Source organism: Erpetoichthys calabaricus, chromosome 14, assembly GCF_900747795.2.
Source record: "Erpetoichthys calabaricus chromosome 14, fErpCal1.3, whole genome shotgun sequence".
Classification (NCBI taxonomy): Eukaryota; Metazoa; Chordata; class Cladistia; order Polypteriformes; family Polypteridae; genus Erpetoichthys; species Erpetoichthys calabaricus.
This window is the reverse complement of record NC_041407.2, coordinates 62,365,907-62,382,534: the sequence shown is the minus strand read 5'-3', so window position 1 is coordinate 62,382,534 and position 16,628 is coordinate 62,365,907. Positions and strand designations below refer to the sequence as shown.

The following is a 16,628-nucleotide window of genomic DNA, read 5'->3' as shown; positions in this document are numbered from 1 at the left end:
ATTGTCTAATTGAGTCTACTGCGGTGGGTTGGCACCCTGTCCAGGATTGGTTCCTGCCTTGTGCCCTGTGTTGGCTGGGATTGGCTCCAGCAGACCCCTGTGACCCTGTGTTCAGATTCAGCGGGTTGGAAAATGGATGGATGGATGGATAATTGAATCTAGTCTTTACAGGAGATTGCTTTGAGGGTCTGTTAAGTATATGTGTGCACATGTTCTGTCTTTTCTAGGATTGGTTCTAACCTTTACAACCAGTATTGCCAGAACTGACTCTCCATGACCCAGTACTGTAAAAAGCTCACAGTACATTGTACATTATTAAAAAATAATATAAAAAGAATTGCTACATAAAATAGAGCTATCAGCATTTTAGACTTATCATGTTCTTCAAACCTAGTAACTGCAAATTTGCAAAAGCATGGATTGAACTATGCATGTTTGAGAATGTTATGAGCATTTAACAGCTGATTCAAAACCTCAAGATTAAAATAACAATCTGTGTCTCTTGTTCTTTTGCAGGTCTGAAGGGGGCATGGCAATGCATATTGCGGGCATTTATTTTTTTTTGTTTGTGACAAGTGGAAGCTTTGTTTTTGCCAATATTTTGGTTGCTGTGGTGACCACCAATCTGGAAATAGCAATGGATGACTATATGAAGCAGTGTGCTATAGAGCAGAAGAAAAAGGGGGTAAGTTCTGGTGTTTTAAAGTGTACTTGGACAGAACAGTCTATTCCTTTTCCTAAGTTTTTAATTCATTACAGCCTTACTACTGGACGGGTAATGTAACTTTCTTTTCCCTGAATTTATTATTATGTAGAATACTTTTGTAGGAAATTAGAAAAGATGCACATTGTTATCACACATCTGTCTGTTCTTTATTTGCCTTCTTCATTTTGTCTTTAAGACTATATCCACACTACTATAATGATCTTTGTCCACACTTATATTTTCATATTGTTTATGAAAGTATCTCTACTCCAAACTAAACTCTAAAACTCTAAAATGACCAAGAACGCATATGACATAGATGCTCGCCTACACTGGGCATGTTTATATAAGTGGAATATCCTTGAGGAGTTGGAAACACCTTGGCCATGGGTTTTATCACAAAACTCAAGCAACCAATAAATTATTTGCTTTTGGCACATCTATGCAGCTCTCAAACTATACAAAACGTAATTTCGATGCATACAGGTAAGCAACACAACAAGTAGCATGGAAAGTAACTCTTCTATGTCCGCTTTGTTAGAATGTGGTTTTCTTCCGTGAAAGGTGACCAATCAGGAAATTAGATGTTGTAATGAGAAGGATCTAATCAGGAAAGAGCTGCATAATGAGCACAAACAAATCAAAGCACCATTACAGTCTGCGTCTTCAATACTCTTTATTTTTACCCTTCCATTTTGCAACACCAAGCCGGTATTTTCAGAAGAAAATGGCTCTGGAAACTGTTTTTAAAAGTCCCTGTTTTTGGAAGTTAAAAACACTTGAGTAGTTTTGAAGAAAGGCAAAACTGCAGACTAATGTCTGCATTTTGAAATTAAAACACTATAGCAATGCTACTTGAAAAGGACTCCAATTCCCAGTAGCCCCCAAGACTGCTGCGCCATTGGATAGCTTTTGCAGTTTCTGCAGGGGTTGCTGGCAGAAACAAGATATGGCATGGAATTTAAAAGTGAGCCAGAAGAAGCCAGCAGGATCACAATTGTCTGATGTCTTTTGTTGCAAGGTTTCTCCCCACCACTGGATTACAAATGCTATCACTCACTGGATAACAGTTTTCTCTGGATTTATGTTTTTGTCCTGTCCCTACTTGTTCATGTGATTTCATTTTGTCTGGAAAACATCTTCATCTGGGGCCTCATGCATAACGCCGTGCGTAGAATTCGCACTATAACATGATGTAAGCACAAAAGCCGAAATGTGCTTACGCACAGAAAAATCCAGATGCAGGAATCTGTGCGTTTGCCAACTTCCGCGTTCTTCCGCTACATAAATCCCGCTCAGCGTGGAAATAAACGCACGTGCACGCTCTTGCTGTCCCGCCCCAACTCCTCCCAGAATTATGCCTCTTTGAATATGCAAATAAATATAAATAACCCTTAAGCCCAGCGTTCTGTGAAAAGGCAATGGCAAAAGTACGAGGAAAAATAGAAGAATTTCAGCGAATACCAAATGGAGGCAAAGAAAAACATACTATTTGTTGGTTTAAACAGTTATATACTGTAAGCAATAAAAGGAAATGGATTGAGTGACATAGCGTGTCGGAGAAACTCGAAAGCTCAAGTTCACAAAGTCGCACAGTGCCCGAAATAAAAAAGTTGTCACATATGAAAGTCGGCGTGAAAAGGCGACTCGTAGCCCAACATCTGAGTGTCATATGAAAGCTTATTAGGGTACAGTGAAAAAAAAGGCACACAGTGTGAAAAAAGCATGAAATGTCAACTTTAATCTCGAAATTTCCACTTTAATCACGTAGTTTATTTTGTCATTAAAGTAGAACATCATAAACTTCATCTTAAAATCGTTTAATTTACTAGTTTCTCAAATCCTATCGTAACTAAAGTAGCACGTTAAATGCTTTGTTTTGTATTTGATCTTATATGTGCTCTATGTGCCAGAATCACTACGTGCTCTTCCTCCGACAGGACACAGAATCCATTACGTTCGTAATATTACAGCTCTCTGAGTAATTAAAATACTGAGAAGTAAACGTGATATCATTTTCATGATGATATGAGTTAAAGCATGTTATTAAACATGGGAACATGGTGGCGCAGTGATTGTTCATGTCTTACAGCAAGATGCTTGCTGCGCCATGCGCGACCTTCAATTAAATGCTTTATTACAGAAGTACTGTCTTTTTCAAACGTACTAACCCCCAATTCCTGTCCTTACTTTTCTTTCTCCAAATACCCAATCGCCACACAATCAGCTCTGTAATAGACGTTAAGCCATCTGTAAGCTTAGAACGCCGATTCTTCAAAACATTTAAGGAACATCGAAATATCTTCACAATGTTTAATTATTCTATCCATCTATCCTTCCAGTGTTGTGCCAGCTACAGCATAAAAACAGCGCGAGGCAGGAACAAACCGTGAACGAAGCTCAAGCTCCCTAGCGCTGCGGCACCGTGTAGTTAAAGTTTTATCTGTATAATATAATCAACATATTTTGCTGCATTTCATCTTAAAAATGATATTGTCATCATATGTAAATACGCGCTTTATAATGTGGCTCAGGTTGTGCAATATTATAACTGTATCATAAGTACAATTACCTCACGGTAACTTGCAAGTACAAACAGTTCTACAAGGAGCACTTGAGCCCCTGTCATGGATGTGGATCTAAGAAAGGGTAACCACACAGGAACAGTAGCACTGCTTTGACGCTGGGTGCCGCCAGTCTGCAAAACCTAACGGAGAACTTGCGTATGACAGGGTATGAGGTACCGTGGAAAAAGTGCGTGGCTTTACGCCAAGTGTAGGTTTTATACATCGCGATTTGAACGTGGAAACGTTCTTACGCAACATTTCTGTGCGTACGCACCGTTTATACATGAGGCCCCTGGAGAGCTCTCCCAACTTCTACAAATCTTCATTTACATTGACATCACAGTAGGATGAAACTTTACATGACATTCAGGAAGGTGTTTACTTGGGATCTCTTTTATTATTTACTGTTTGGACCTTTGTCGTGAGTGTTTATCATTGATAATTTGGTGTTTAGTGTGTTGTCGAGTTTTACTTGCATTTATGTTGTCACTGTCAGGGTTATTTGGGTGGGACTTTGCATGGACATTGTTATTGCCTTCATTATTTATTCGATACATCCTTGACTATTGATTTATTTGAGCTGCTCTATTATGTATTTCTGTGTGTAAATATGTGAGCTGTGTCAAGGTTGAGTGCATCCCCGAATTAAAATAAATAAATCACTGCTTTGAAGATAGTGAAAATCTGAGTGCCTTGCTACCACTGCAGCATACTTGTACTGGCATAGCCTAAGAGCATCTTGCTCATTAATCCTTTGTAATGAGATCAGACAGATGTGTCAATAACAAACTTATCAAAAAGAGAAACTCCTCTTTCCCTTTCTTTTGTGCTTATGTGAAAATATCTTACTTAAAAAAATAATTTTCAGAGTAATTTATCCCTTTCAGAGCCAAGCTTAGCAGACGTCTTTCTGTCCAATAACAGACACAATTCAAGTCAAACTCTGGACACTATGCTAGCCTACTGAACATCTGAGATATTTATAGTTAGATATGTATATATAGTTCATTTGTATATTATTTAGCATTTCTGAATTCAGTACTTAATGTGGAGCGACACCGTGGTACAGTGGTTAGCACTACTGGGTATCAGCTTCAGATTTCTTGGTTTGAATCCCAGCCTGTTCACTGTTTCTGTGGATTTTCCACATTTTCCTCAGCGTACAACTTCAGCTATCTTGGTTCAATTAATATTTTGTGACTGACTTTTAAACAGAAGTGAGTTTTTTTTGTTGTGGTGCTAGTTTATGCCCACCTCTTTTCGTATGTAACTTGCTGAGACATGTCTAGAATTCACTAGTAAATTGCTGCTGTTGTGCCTCACCTTCAGATGTTCCTCTGAGACCACCTATTTTTGTGCAGTTTGCTCATAGACACATCTTTCAGTTACTTTATAGGCATTTTATATTATTACTGGTCTTGTAGAGGTTCATGTGGCCGATATGATGTGACCTTAAATCCAAATATAGCCAAAAAGGCAAAAGTATATAAGAGGAAATTATTGATTTAGATAAATGTACATATACTGTATATGAGAAAATAATAAACATGGCTACACACAGATTTATTCCCTATCAGATATTGGTTGCCTAAAGCAACTTTTTACAAGGCTGGTACAAGCATCTTTATGTCTATACCTGCTTACTACTTTACCTTCTTTCCTTCCTCTGGTTTCTTCTCCTCTAGCCAAATGTGCCTTTGTCAATGTCAATGTCAATTTATTTATATAGCACATTTAAAACAACATAGGAATGCTGTGGCCAAAGTGCTTTACAATAATAGAATTAAAGAAAAACATACAATTAACATGAATAACATAAATAGAAATAAAATAAATGAACATAAATAAAATAAATAATAAATGGAAGTAATGTTACATAATCACAATGAGGAAACCATCAGTATTACTGAAGGTCACAGAATGCAAGTGAATAGAAATGAGTCTTTAATCTTGTTTTGAACAGTTCAATTGTAGACGACTCCTTTATGTAATGAGGTAAAGAGTTCCACAGGCGAGCAGCAGCAGCTGCAAAGGACCTGTCCCCCTTAGTTTTACACTTGGTACGAGGGACAACAAGAGACAACTGACCAGAAGATCTAAGCACTCTGGATGGCTGGTGTAAAATCTAAGAATCCCCCCAGCTCCATGTTCACTGGCTTAATTGCCATAAATAGCTTTTAAGCTGTGTCTAGGAAACTCTTAGGGAATTCCCGAAAACTTGGTAACTCTGGGGCCATACTGCTAGAACTTCCCCAGGTATTCTATATTTCTTCTTAAACAGGGCCAGGCCACAATTAGGGCACTTGCCATGTAAGTGACAATTAGAGAACCACTTACCAGCTTGGGGGTATCCTGACATATAAAACATGCTCCCTCACTGTCCTCCATCGTTACTTAGATCCTGGTAGAAATTGACTACCAGGCACAGTCCATTAGAGTGAGACTCCCTGGCATATAACTGTCCATCTCCTAACCCGCACTATTACATATTGCCTGCAGGTGCAGTCCATACAACAACAACAACGACAACATTTATTTACAGTGCATCCGGAAAGTTTTCACATACAGTACTTGTAAAGCTTTTTGACCTACACCATTTATATGAAAATATGCTATATACTGTATAAAGCATATTTTCATATAAATGGTGTAGGTCAAAAAAGCTTTACAAGATGAAGAAAGAAAAGTTTATATGAAACGAACATAAGATTAGGCAATACTAAGTAACAAAGAATAAAATAAGTTCAGATGGCCAAGAGGACAGAAAAAAAAGAAAAAAATAACTCCAGGTGGAGTGGAGAATAAAAAAATACAAAAAACTAAATCAGCAGGGATTCCAATGCCAAGAGACTGCCAAGCCCCCATTGGGCATTCTGCCTAACTTAAATGATATAAATCGGTCCTCATGGTTTTCAGGCTTCATGTGAAAGAATTTGAAGATGATGGTCATGTGGGGGTGGCGCAGTGGTAGCGCTGCTGCCTCACAGTAAGGAGACCTGGTTTTGCTTCCCGGGTCCTCCCTGTGTGGAGTTTGCATGTTCTCCCCGTGTCTGTGTGGGTTTAGTCCCACAGTCCAAAGACATGCAGGTTAGGTGTATTGGTTATCCTAAATTGTTCCTGGTGTGTGCTTGGTGTGTGGGTGGGTGTGTGTGTGTGGTCCCTGCGGTGGGCTATTACCCTGCCCGGGATTTGTTCCTGCCTTGTGCCCTGTGTTGGCTGGGATTGACTTCAGCAGATCCCCGTGACCCTGTGTTAGGATATTGCGGGTTGGATAATGGCTGACTGACTGACTGGTCATGTGGACATCTGGGGTACTGCCTTCAGTCCATCAGCGTAGGGACTGCAAGTGACTTCCATTACACCCTTTATGTTAGCTCAGTGTTCAGTCATTGAGTCTTTCACAGCCCAGCTTAGAGCTTCTTCATTTATTTGATTTATTGTGTTTATGACATCTTGCTGTCACTTTTTAAAATGTTGGTCTATTTAACAGTTCTTTAGTTACCTGTGTGATTTATTTTTTGACCTTTTTTCATAGTTTCTGATTATTCCCTTGCCTGTTGTTTTTTTTTTTTTAACAGATGACCTAATAAAGTTTAACAATGTCTACTCAACAAAATAATAATAATGTAAAAACAATCAAAACTGGTAAAAACAGAACATAATGCAACACATTTGCAGTTTATAGTGCCACATTATATGCTGTCTTTTGCAAGCATTTTAAAGTGCAGGATAACTTTTGTCACTTCCATTTTTTTTTACACCCATTTGTGTGTTTTACAAGGACCTGCACACATTCAAAATAAAATTATTGTCAGAAAAAGCACCTGTTTTAATTATGATGTATTTTAATAGTTTTGATTAAGAATATGTCATACTTCACATGGCATGCAGATAAAGGCTACAAGACAAGGACTGCAACCTCAATTAGACTTGACAGGTCGAAGACAGACATGTGTGATACTGCCACCTAGAGGGAGAGTTAGGAAGTAAGTTAGCAGTAAGAGTGCTAGGTAATTCAGTAAAAATTTATTTTAGATTCTTCCCAATGAATTATATTTTTTCATTCATTTCTTTTCCTCCATACACAGAAAAATTGCAAGTATGAAAATAGCTGTTATATTTTCAAATTAAGTTAATTTAAAGGTGTTAATTTAAATTAATTGCTTGGTTACTCAGTTTGTCTGAATGGTAAACTCTTCCATTTCACAGTTGTTGAGGCCATTATGTCCTGGGAACACTGAAAGCTTTAGAAATTATTTTATATTCTTACCTTAATCTATGCCTCACCAGAATTTAATCATGGCAGTCTACAAAAAATTCCTTCATTATGACTTAGTTTTTGTCTAGACATGCAATGTCAGTTATGGACCTTACAGTATAAACACAGGGACACGTATGTCTTTCTAAATGATGTCGAATCAGTTCAGCTTGCCATAGGTGAACTCAAATTAAATTCTCAACACATCTCAAGGAGAATTAAGGCAAATAGAATGCACCTGACCACAATTTGGAGTGCCATAGCAAATGGTCTGAATACATATAGAAATTAGGGATTTATTAAAAAAATTGCAAACCTTTCTGAACACGTTTTCACTTTTTCATAATGGGTTATTGAGTGTAGACCGATGGGGCTAAAATGGCACATGTATCCATTTAAAATTAAATCTACAAGACAATAAAGTGTGCAGAAAGTGAATACTTCTGAATCCACTGTTCCCACATTTACATTTGATGTGTACATTAAATGTTGCAATTCTGCTATGTACCTGGTGAAACAATTTTTTCTGAGCCAGACTGTAAATTAAATCATGTTTAAAAGTATAACTCAAACAGATCAAACAGTAGCATATGTATTTTAATATGTATAATGTAAACACTGGATTGAAAGAGCTTGCTGCATAGAACTACTATGAATCTTTTAAGTTACTAACACTCTATATGTATGTACTAGATGTGGCATGATTGCCACAGGAAAACCATGGCATTGAAGGCAGATGAACAAATAAGCAATCATATGTATATTATTAATGTAGCCTTGGCATACTACAGTTTAAGCATGACTTCCACTTCAGTTTACTTAAAAAATGTTAAAATACAATACTATAGTATATTTGTTGTAAGACATGAGGTGTCCAAAATTTATTGTGAGATGAGTTGAAAATAACCAGAAGATGACAAAAATGAAAAATCATAGTTAGGGAAAGCTAGGTCAAATGTGATGGCTAAACAAATCAAAAGAATTGAAAGTCAAAGATGAAAAGGAGCTAAAAAAAAGAGAAAATTTGATGCCTGGGGCTTCTTGGTAAGAAGTTAACTATCGCTGAGAAAGTTCATAATGGATAATGGATCCAGAAACCACTGCAATATTTACAGTATGTCATTGCCTCCAGTGATGTAAATGATATGATGATTGTGAACAGTTGATATATTATATCATGACACATAAGAAAGGATGTGGTATAGCGGGTCCATAGCTTAGCAATAGGTGGCTGATTTTAAATAAATACTTGTGCCCTCAAAAGTGCAGGATTCAGTTGGGCACAGGTGGGTGGGCAAATGTGCTTTACTCTGGGAGCGGCTGGGTGTGTCCTTCCGGTGTCTCATTTATTCCTTGGAAGGAGCATCGCATTCACACCTGTGCCCCATTTGGTGCGTCAGTATATGAGAAGCTTGCACGGGACTGAAGGGGGGAAGGAAAAAGAATGACACGTATTCACTTTTACACCTACCTCTTGCTATGTGAGTGTCCTCATTTGCCTGGGTAATCTTGGTTATTGATTGTTATCGATGGTGGTGGGTTCAAGAGGCTGCCAAAGGGACCCTAACCTGAACCGTCACACAGGAATGAATTAAAACTTTGCCAAAATAAGTCAAAATTATTAATAAATGCCAAAACAGAATCTATAAAAAAGTGAAAATCCATGTATGAAATGTGTTGAAATGTTACAATCACACGACCAAAGGTACTGTAGATGCTTAGTGAATAACCATTCTAATCATAGGCTTTCAGATTTTGTATTACATATAAAACCTTAGAAAAAACAATGGCTAGTACTTTCTATCATCTCCAAGGTATACAGTATGTTCAGTCCTTTATTTAAATAATAAATCTATTATAGACCTTCTAACACCTTGTCATGCTCAACAGGCTTCCTATGCTTTATTCTTTGTCCTCAGACTTTCCCTGCTGTCTCTACTACCTTTGCAGGCAAGTATTTCTAAAAGGAAGCTATTTTCGCCAAAGAACACCTTAGTCCAAATTACTTCCAATCTTCCCTCTTTGACAAGTAATACAGTATAACAACTGAAGTTAATAGTGACTTTTTTAAGTTTGAGGGCTCAAACCAGCTTAACCAGAAAGTACTTTATGATATTCAATAGTTTTTTAAGTACAATATCATGATTACCATGCATTTTGTTTATTCATTTTTTAGAAAGAATCTGATGGGCTGGTTCATCTGAGCATTGAAGAAACATCGAAACAAGTCCCTCTTATGGGGGAACCTTGCATACAGGACCCCATTGAAAACCTTGATATTGAGAAATTTGAAAACTTAACATTCATCATCCAACTTATGAAGGACAACATGGAGGAGTATATTACATTTCGTCAAGAATTAGACAGGTTCAAAGCATTTGTTTTTAAATTTTTTTTTTCAAAAGTTTTGTTACTACCACTGAAATGATCTAATAATGTCACCATTAGTTTATAGTTGTCAGTGTTTGTGGCTGTAAGATGTTAAAAAAAAGGTGCAGCTGCTTATAACACACATCACTCATGTTAATTTACTTAAACCATCATAAAAGATACAGCTAAAATGTGAAAAAACCTGGTGTGGTCAGAAGAATGCCTGGCGTAGCATCTTCTATTAAATCGTAAGTAATTTAGTATATGTCTTCAGGAGTGAAAGCTAAATTTACAGTATGTAGTGGTGCTTCATAGATTCTTTCTTATCTGGAGTCTGCCTGTCCGAATACCCCATTTTTCTTTGCATTCCCCAAAGACATGCTGGTTAGACTAAGTATCACTTCCAGACTGTCCCTGTGAGACTTGTCGGTATGTGTGTGGTTGAGCCCTGCAGCAGACTGGCGCTAGGGTTGTTTCCTCCCCTTTGCCTGATACAGCCAGGACCCTGAATTGCTATAGCTGCCCTCTGTTTATGTTTAAAAAATGTTGTTGTTATTTATGTTGGCTTAGCTTTGTTTATTATTCACTTTTGTCAAATGTACAACTAGATTTTAGATTAATTGCACCCATATATTGCAATTAATCTAAAATCCAGTTGTACAGGGTGGCTCTGAGGCTAAGGATCTGCGCTGGTATCCCGAAGGTTGCCGGTTCGAATCCCCGTCAATGCCAAAAAGAAATTCTACTCTGCTGGGCCCTTGAGCAAGGCCCTTAACCTTCAATTGCTCCAGGGGCGCTGTACAATGGCTGACCCTGCACTCTGACCCCAAGGGGTATGTGAAAACTAACAAATTCCTAATACAAGAAATTGTATAAGGCAGAATAAAAAAATAAAATATTGAAGGCTGCGATGCTGAGATTATTCAACTGTAAAAACATACTGTGTTTAGGGAAAAAATGGGATAGCACACAAATGAAAACTATAAAGACTTAGCAGCAGTAAAAAAAAAGCAGATAAACACTCAAGTATATTTTGCTGATTTGACTATGCCTTACTGCTCACCCAGATCACTGTCATCATCAAAGTCATGCCTAAAATTACCTCTTGTCATCAGATCAGCCTGCTAACTTATGCTTTTTATATCTAGATCGAAAACTAATTTGTTTTCTTTGGCTTATAAATGATTTGATAATGTATTTTTATGTGTGTTTTTATATTCTGTTTATGTTGCATTATTTTATTTTATTAGTTCCTTAATTTATATACTCTTCTACAGCACTTAGATCAATCTCAGCTTTTTTAAAATGTGTTTTACTTACTTACTAAGCATCTTCCTGCATATCTTTGATGGGAATTGATATGCAACTATATAGCTCTGATTTTTTGCTTTAATTAATATAGATGTATTATTCAATTATTGCAGTTGCCTTGTAGAATGGGTATACATATGTCATAATATAATAAATGACATAATAAAATGTCATTCTGCCACTATATGTTATGCCCTGTTTATAATATATTCTTCTTCTTCTTTTGGCTGCTCCCATTAAGGGTTGCCACAGTGGATCATCTTCTTCCATATCTTTCTGTCCTCTGCACCTTGTTCTGTTACACCCATCACCTGCATGTCCTCTCTCACCACATCCATAAACCTTCGCTTAGGCCTTCCTCTTTTCTTCTTCCCTGGCAGCTCTATCCTTAGCATCCTTTTCCCAATATACCCAGCATCTCTCCTCTACACGTGTCCAAACCAACGCAATCTCGCCTTTCTGACTTTGTCTCCCAACCGTCGAACTTGAGCTGGTCCTCGAATGTACTCATTTCTAATCCTATCCATCATCGTCACACCCAGTGCAAATCTTAGCATCTTTAACTCTGCTACCTCCAGCTCTGTCTCCTGCTTTCTGGTCAGTTTATATATATGTATATACAGTATATATACAGCCCTGTATATAGTATATTGTTAGTTTTTATTTAAAGGTCAAGCTGTTTCTATTTAGCTGTATTATATTTAATACTAGCTATTTTACCCAACTTTGCTTGGGAAATTTTGTAAGATACTGCGGTGGGTTGGCACCCTGCCCGGGATTGATTCCTGCCTTGTGCCCTGTGTTGGCTGGGATTGGCTCCAGCAGACCGCCATGACCCTGTGTTCGGATTCAGCGGGTTGGAAAATGGATGGATGGATGGATTTTGTAAGATAATGAGCCTCAGTTATAGTGCTGTCAATTAATCAGGTGTATCAGAAGTAATACTTAACTAAGTACTTTTCTATATACAATATTTGTATTTTTTTACCAAGGGCTAGTATTTTTAGCAGTCAGTACTGACACTGTGTGACCATGAGCAAGTCAGTTGACCTGCCTGTGTCCCAAATGGGAAAAAAAAAGAAATGTAACCAATTGTATCTGAAATGTTGTAAGTCACCTTGGATAAAGGCATCAGCCAAATAATAAGTACAGTAATAATAATATTAGGTTGCTGGAGCTGCTTACTCTTGAACATGCTACATACAATTGTCTATGAGTAAAACATTACTGCATTAGATTAGTTCCTGCTTTTTCTAGAGACGTGGCTTTTGCTGATGGTTTTTCGAAAGCACAATTTTATAGGAAAGTGTGTTCTTTTGAATTGAAACAGGTAATCATTGAATTTGATTATATATTGTGTGGCAACAGCTGGGTCCCATGCCCGTCAGGGACACCCCTTCTGCATCTGTTCCGGGGGAGCAACCATGGGCAGCTCAGTACCTCTCCCGGGACGCTTGGTGGCAGCCTCCATGGCAGACAGTGATTCCCCAACCTGTCACATGCCTCCATGGGAGATGGAGTCCTCCACAGCCTGGTTGGGGGCTCGGATGGCTGCTAGGGGGAGCTGCATGGAGTCAGCAGCCCAGCTGGACGTATCTTCAGCCCCACCTGGAAGGGCAATTAGGACCAGGTGGTCAAGCATCTGGAACGCTGCCGTTGTGGGATATAAAAAGGGCCAGCCACCACCACTCGAGGAGCCAGGGTCAGGAGGAGGAGGACTACGCTTGTGGAGGAGTGGTGGTAAAAGAAAGGGTTGTTGCTGTGTTGGACTAGTGCTTTATGGGACTGTGTATTGCCTGTGGGTCACGGGGAAGACGTGCATCCACAGGTAAAGAAAAAATAAAGGCTTTGTGCATTTATTACATGCCTCTGTGTCCATCTGTGCCGGGTCGGGTGCCTATATAGCGCCTTTGTTACAATTGTTATCATCATTAGATGTTTATGATTTTTATTTCTTTACATCATTCACTCTAGTATTTCTTTTCGTCTTTTTCGTCAGTTGTATATGGTCTCCCTTTAAGGTCCACAGATGTGAATGTATAAATAAAGTGAGACAAGAATGGTGGGGTTTGGGGTATCCTCTATGCTATGTAAGCAGACATGCATGTGAATATAAACAATTTCCAAGGGCAGAGTAGGGGGTCCCCTTTCCAAGTCCACAGATGCAAATGTTTATTACAGTGGAGTACCTTGTGGGGGACCTGTTAAGTTTAAACTGACACCATCAGACCAACACCACTTCCCTTCTTCAGTCCTCTGTCCACCCTATTGGTTAGTGGTGCTGTTCACATGGACAGTCAATTGCTTCTGCTTTGTCCTTTATTTGAATAAAGCTTGGTCTCAGTACAGCGCAAATCCTCCACGTTAGCATAATATTAATAGACAATAAAAAATGATCAACAAGTTAAAAAATACAGGTATGTTTATTTTATATTTTTCTGTAACATCAAAATTCAATTAAAGATTTTTGAAATTTTGAGATCTGTAGTTTTTCTTGTGTATGCGTGTGTGTTTACCCCTAAATATTAATATATATTGAAATGTCCTTTCTTAGTGGATACATAATGCTCTAGATGTACAGTCCTGCCAGATTTCAACTTTTTAACTATACAGGAAGCAGAGTTTTGTTGATGAGTGAGTGAGCAGGTCAGTCAGTTAGTTTTGTATTATATACATATATATATAAAGTTGTTCTATCTAAACTTATTCTTGCTTTTTTTTTTCTCTTTATTTCTTATCTTTTACTCTCTTTTGCATAATCTGAGAAGTGGACCGGGTTGACATTTTACTGCATGTTGTTACATAAACAGTTATACAAGTACAAATATAATGGCATAATAAGTTCTGAATATTGAAAACTTGGACTTGTATTGTTGGGTTACTTTTTCTTTTCAGAATCATTCAGGAGGTCCAGGAGCTTCCTGTCAATCAAGGAAGACAGGAGGAGATGATGAGGCGGCATCAAATGATGAGAAAACTGAGTGATTCTGTCTTGAAGGACAGTGTTGCTTCTGGAAGAAGTGGTGATGTGCTGTCCACACTAATAATGCTGGAAAAGGTAAGACATGGAGAAAATGATTACATGATTTTTATTTCAGATGTATTAGTTCTTTTATATTATCTATTCTCTGCACCTCCATCCATTTGTCTCTCCTTTTTAAATACAAAATGAATTATTTCTTTTCTTAGTTACATTTTGAAATGTACTGTACATTCTCAGATTTTATCTGACTTACTGTAATGTTTTGTTCCAGATTTAGTCACACTTATTTAGTGTATCTTAAAACCTTATAATTACTAATTTTTACATTTTATTTTTTGCTTTGCTTCAGACATTGCTAATGATAAAAACTGATTTTCAATACATTTCTGTATGTCTGTGAGCATTGCAAGTTTGTTGCAGTTGATGAAATATTTGGTGTTTTGTCTGTAAACCGTCATCTAATATATTTAATGCTCAATGTGTGTGTATTTGTTCTTTATACAATTCCACATCCTTGGTCCAATCTTGCAGACAAAAGCTTAAAATTACTTACACAGGCAGCACTGAGTGCTGCAACAAGATAAGCCAGACTATCAGAAAAAGCTTAAAATTACTTAAATGGGCAACACTCTGGGTGCTGCTGTTAGTTCCATATAAATGGACTTAGTTTTTTGAATAGCCATTTCTAGAAACACGATAAGAAAATTAAGTACTGTACAGACATAAAAAAAATTTGATTCAAGCAGTATTCTGTAAATAATCAACACTCAAAAGTTAATACATGGTAACACAGCTAAAATGTAACTACTTTATTACTAAAGTTTCTTATCTATGTATGCTTTCATGCATTATTCTGAACTCACTTAACCAGTTTAGGGTCACTGGGAGTCACAGCTTATTTGAACATGCACATCAAACCATTCACATAATGCCACTCTGCCCAGCCCAATGTCAATTTCATGATCTTCAAAAAGCTCTTAAGTATTTCTCAATAAATTAATTGTGTTCATTTACTAATTTCTTGTATTCAAAAACCTTTTGTCTAGATTGATTTTCTTGGTGTCCAACCTATATATATTACCTGCTTTTTCTTTACAGGCAAATGTTATCAACACAGAACTGGACTTTGTAGTGAAAGATAGTGTAAGAAGGAGACCACGTTAGTAAAAAGCAGACATGGTGCTTTTGATGAAATCAAAATCCTAAATGGTCTTGATTTGTAGATGGATGTATCAGTTAACAATTCACATTTCTAGAGTTACACTCATAGGTAAGCAAACATATCAAAGAGAGAGCATAATTTACAAAATTTGCATGCTATGTATTGGAAGATTTTGCTTCATGCTTAACCACAACTATATTTGAAGAGGCAGTTTAACTAACAAAATCATGTTTTGGAGTAGAAAGGAGGCTGAGGGTTTTCTTTTTTCATTTTTTATAGTAGCATTTGCTGGTAGAAATAATTAGACATAAGATAAGAAACAACAGGGATAGTAAAGGGTTGGGGATGAACCGGGTACTGTGTTTAATGCAATAAAAAAGGAAAAAGTCCAAACAATATCACAGATGACTTGCATCAATTGGAGCCTCTTCTGTAGGTTACTAAATAGTTGTTTGCCTTGTTTGATAGCTCCATCCTCTTTGGATGTGGTTTCCTTAACCCTTAACTACTTGCACAATTTATCATCTCATAAGTACTGTACTCATGTGTTGTATTTTATGTACCAGTATTAAAATGGCTATTTATATGCACAATGTAAGGTTGTAAAATAAAATATTGCAATAATTTTAAATTGTACATTTTAATGTAATTATTACCATAGTACTGACTAGTATGACACAGTCTAGGACTATCTTAAAATAAACCACTTCTCCAGTGCTCATTCGTCACCGGTTACATTTTCATCCACTGCAGGATTTGCACATGTTATCACATTTCACTTCAGTTGCTGAATGTTCTTTGCAGACAAAGTCATTGCAAGACGCACATCTCATCATTGTCATACATACCTAAGTACCTGCATGGTGTAACAAATGCACCATATGGAACATGCAACTGTGCATTCACTCATAAAATTGGCTTTGGGCACACTGGAGGGAAACCATTGTGACACTGTACTTGTAGTGAATGAAGCTGAGGAAAAATGGTGGACGCTGCCGGTAGGTTCAAGTAAAAGGGCACTGGACATAAACAACTGAGCCTGTTGTATGAAATACACCAACACAAGCAGTTAAGGGTTAATAAAGCCTCACTTCATTAAATAGCCTTGGGGCAGAAGAGGTGGGACCTCTGGGGCAAAACTGGACATGAGGTCACAGCTCATCCCTGGGCTTGTGCTCTGGTTTGCCTTTGAGACAGAGGAATGCATTATCAGCTGTGCTCTCTCAGACAGCTGTGATGGCAGACTTACCTTAACAGAGCCCTGTAGATGC

General features: G+C 37.6%; 1 protein-coding gene across 1 annotated transcript; it reads left to right on the top strand.

The window, feature by feature from the left end:
• Positions 1-522: 522 nt before the first annotated feature.
• LOC114665276 (cation channel sperm-associated protein 4-like) lies at positions 523-15,491 on the top strand. Its single transcript, XM_028819744.2, has 4 exons — positions 523-685; positions 9,708-9,898; positions 14,108-14,270; positions 15,294-15,491. The coding sequence occupies exons 1-4, from the start codon at positions 530-532 to the stop codon at positions 15,357-15,359; spliced, it is 576 nt and encodes a 191-aa protein (XP_028675577.2). The 5' UTR covers positions 523-529; the 3' UTR covers positions 15,360-15,491.
• Positions 15,492-16,628: the final 1,137 nt, after the last annotated feature.

What these genes read in the sequence shown, in the direction of transcription:
- LOC114665276 (XM_028819744.2), top strand. Translation starts at nt 530, where the DNA reads ATGGCAATGCATATTGCGGGCATTTATTTTTTTTTGTTTGTGACAAGT. An exon ending in TAGAGCAGAAGAAAAAGGGG is followed by an intron (nt 686 to 9,707) that starts GTAAGTTCTGGT and finishes TTCATTTTTTAG; the next exon opens with AAAGAATCTGATGGGCTGGT. An exon ending in TTTCGTCAAGAATTAGACAG is followed by an intron (nt 9,899 to 14,107) that starts GTTCAAAGCATT and finishes TTTTCTTTTCAG; the next exon opens with AATCATTCAGGAGGTCCAGG.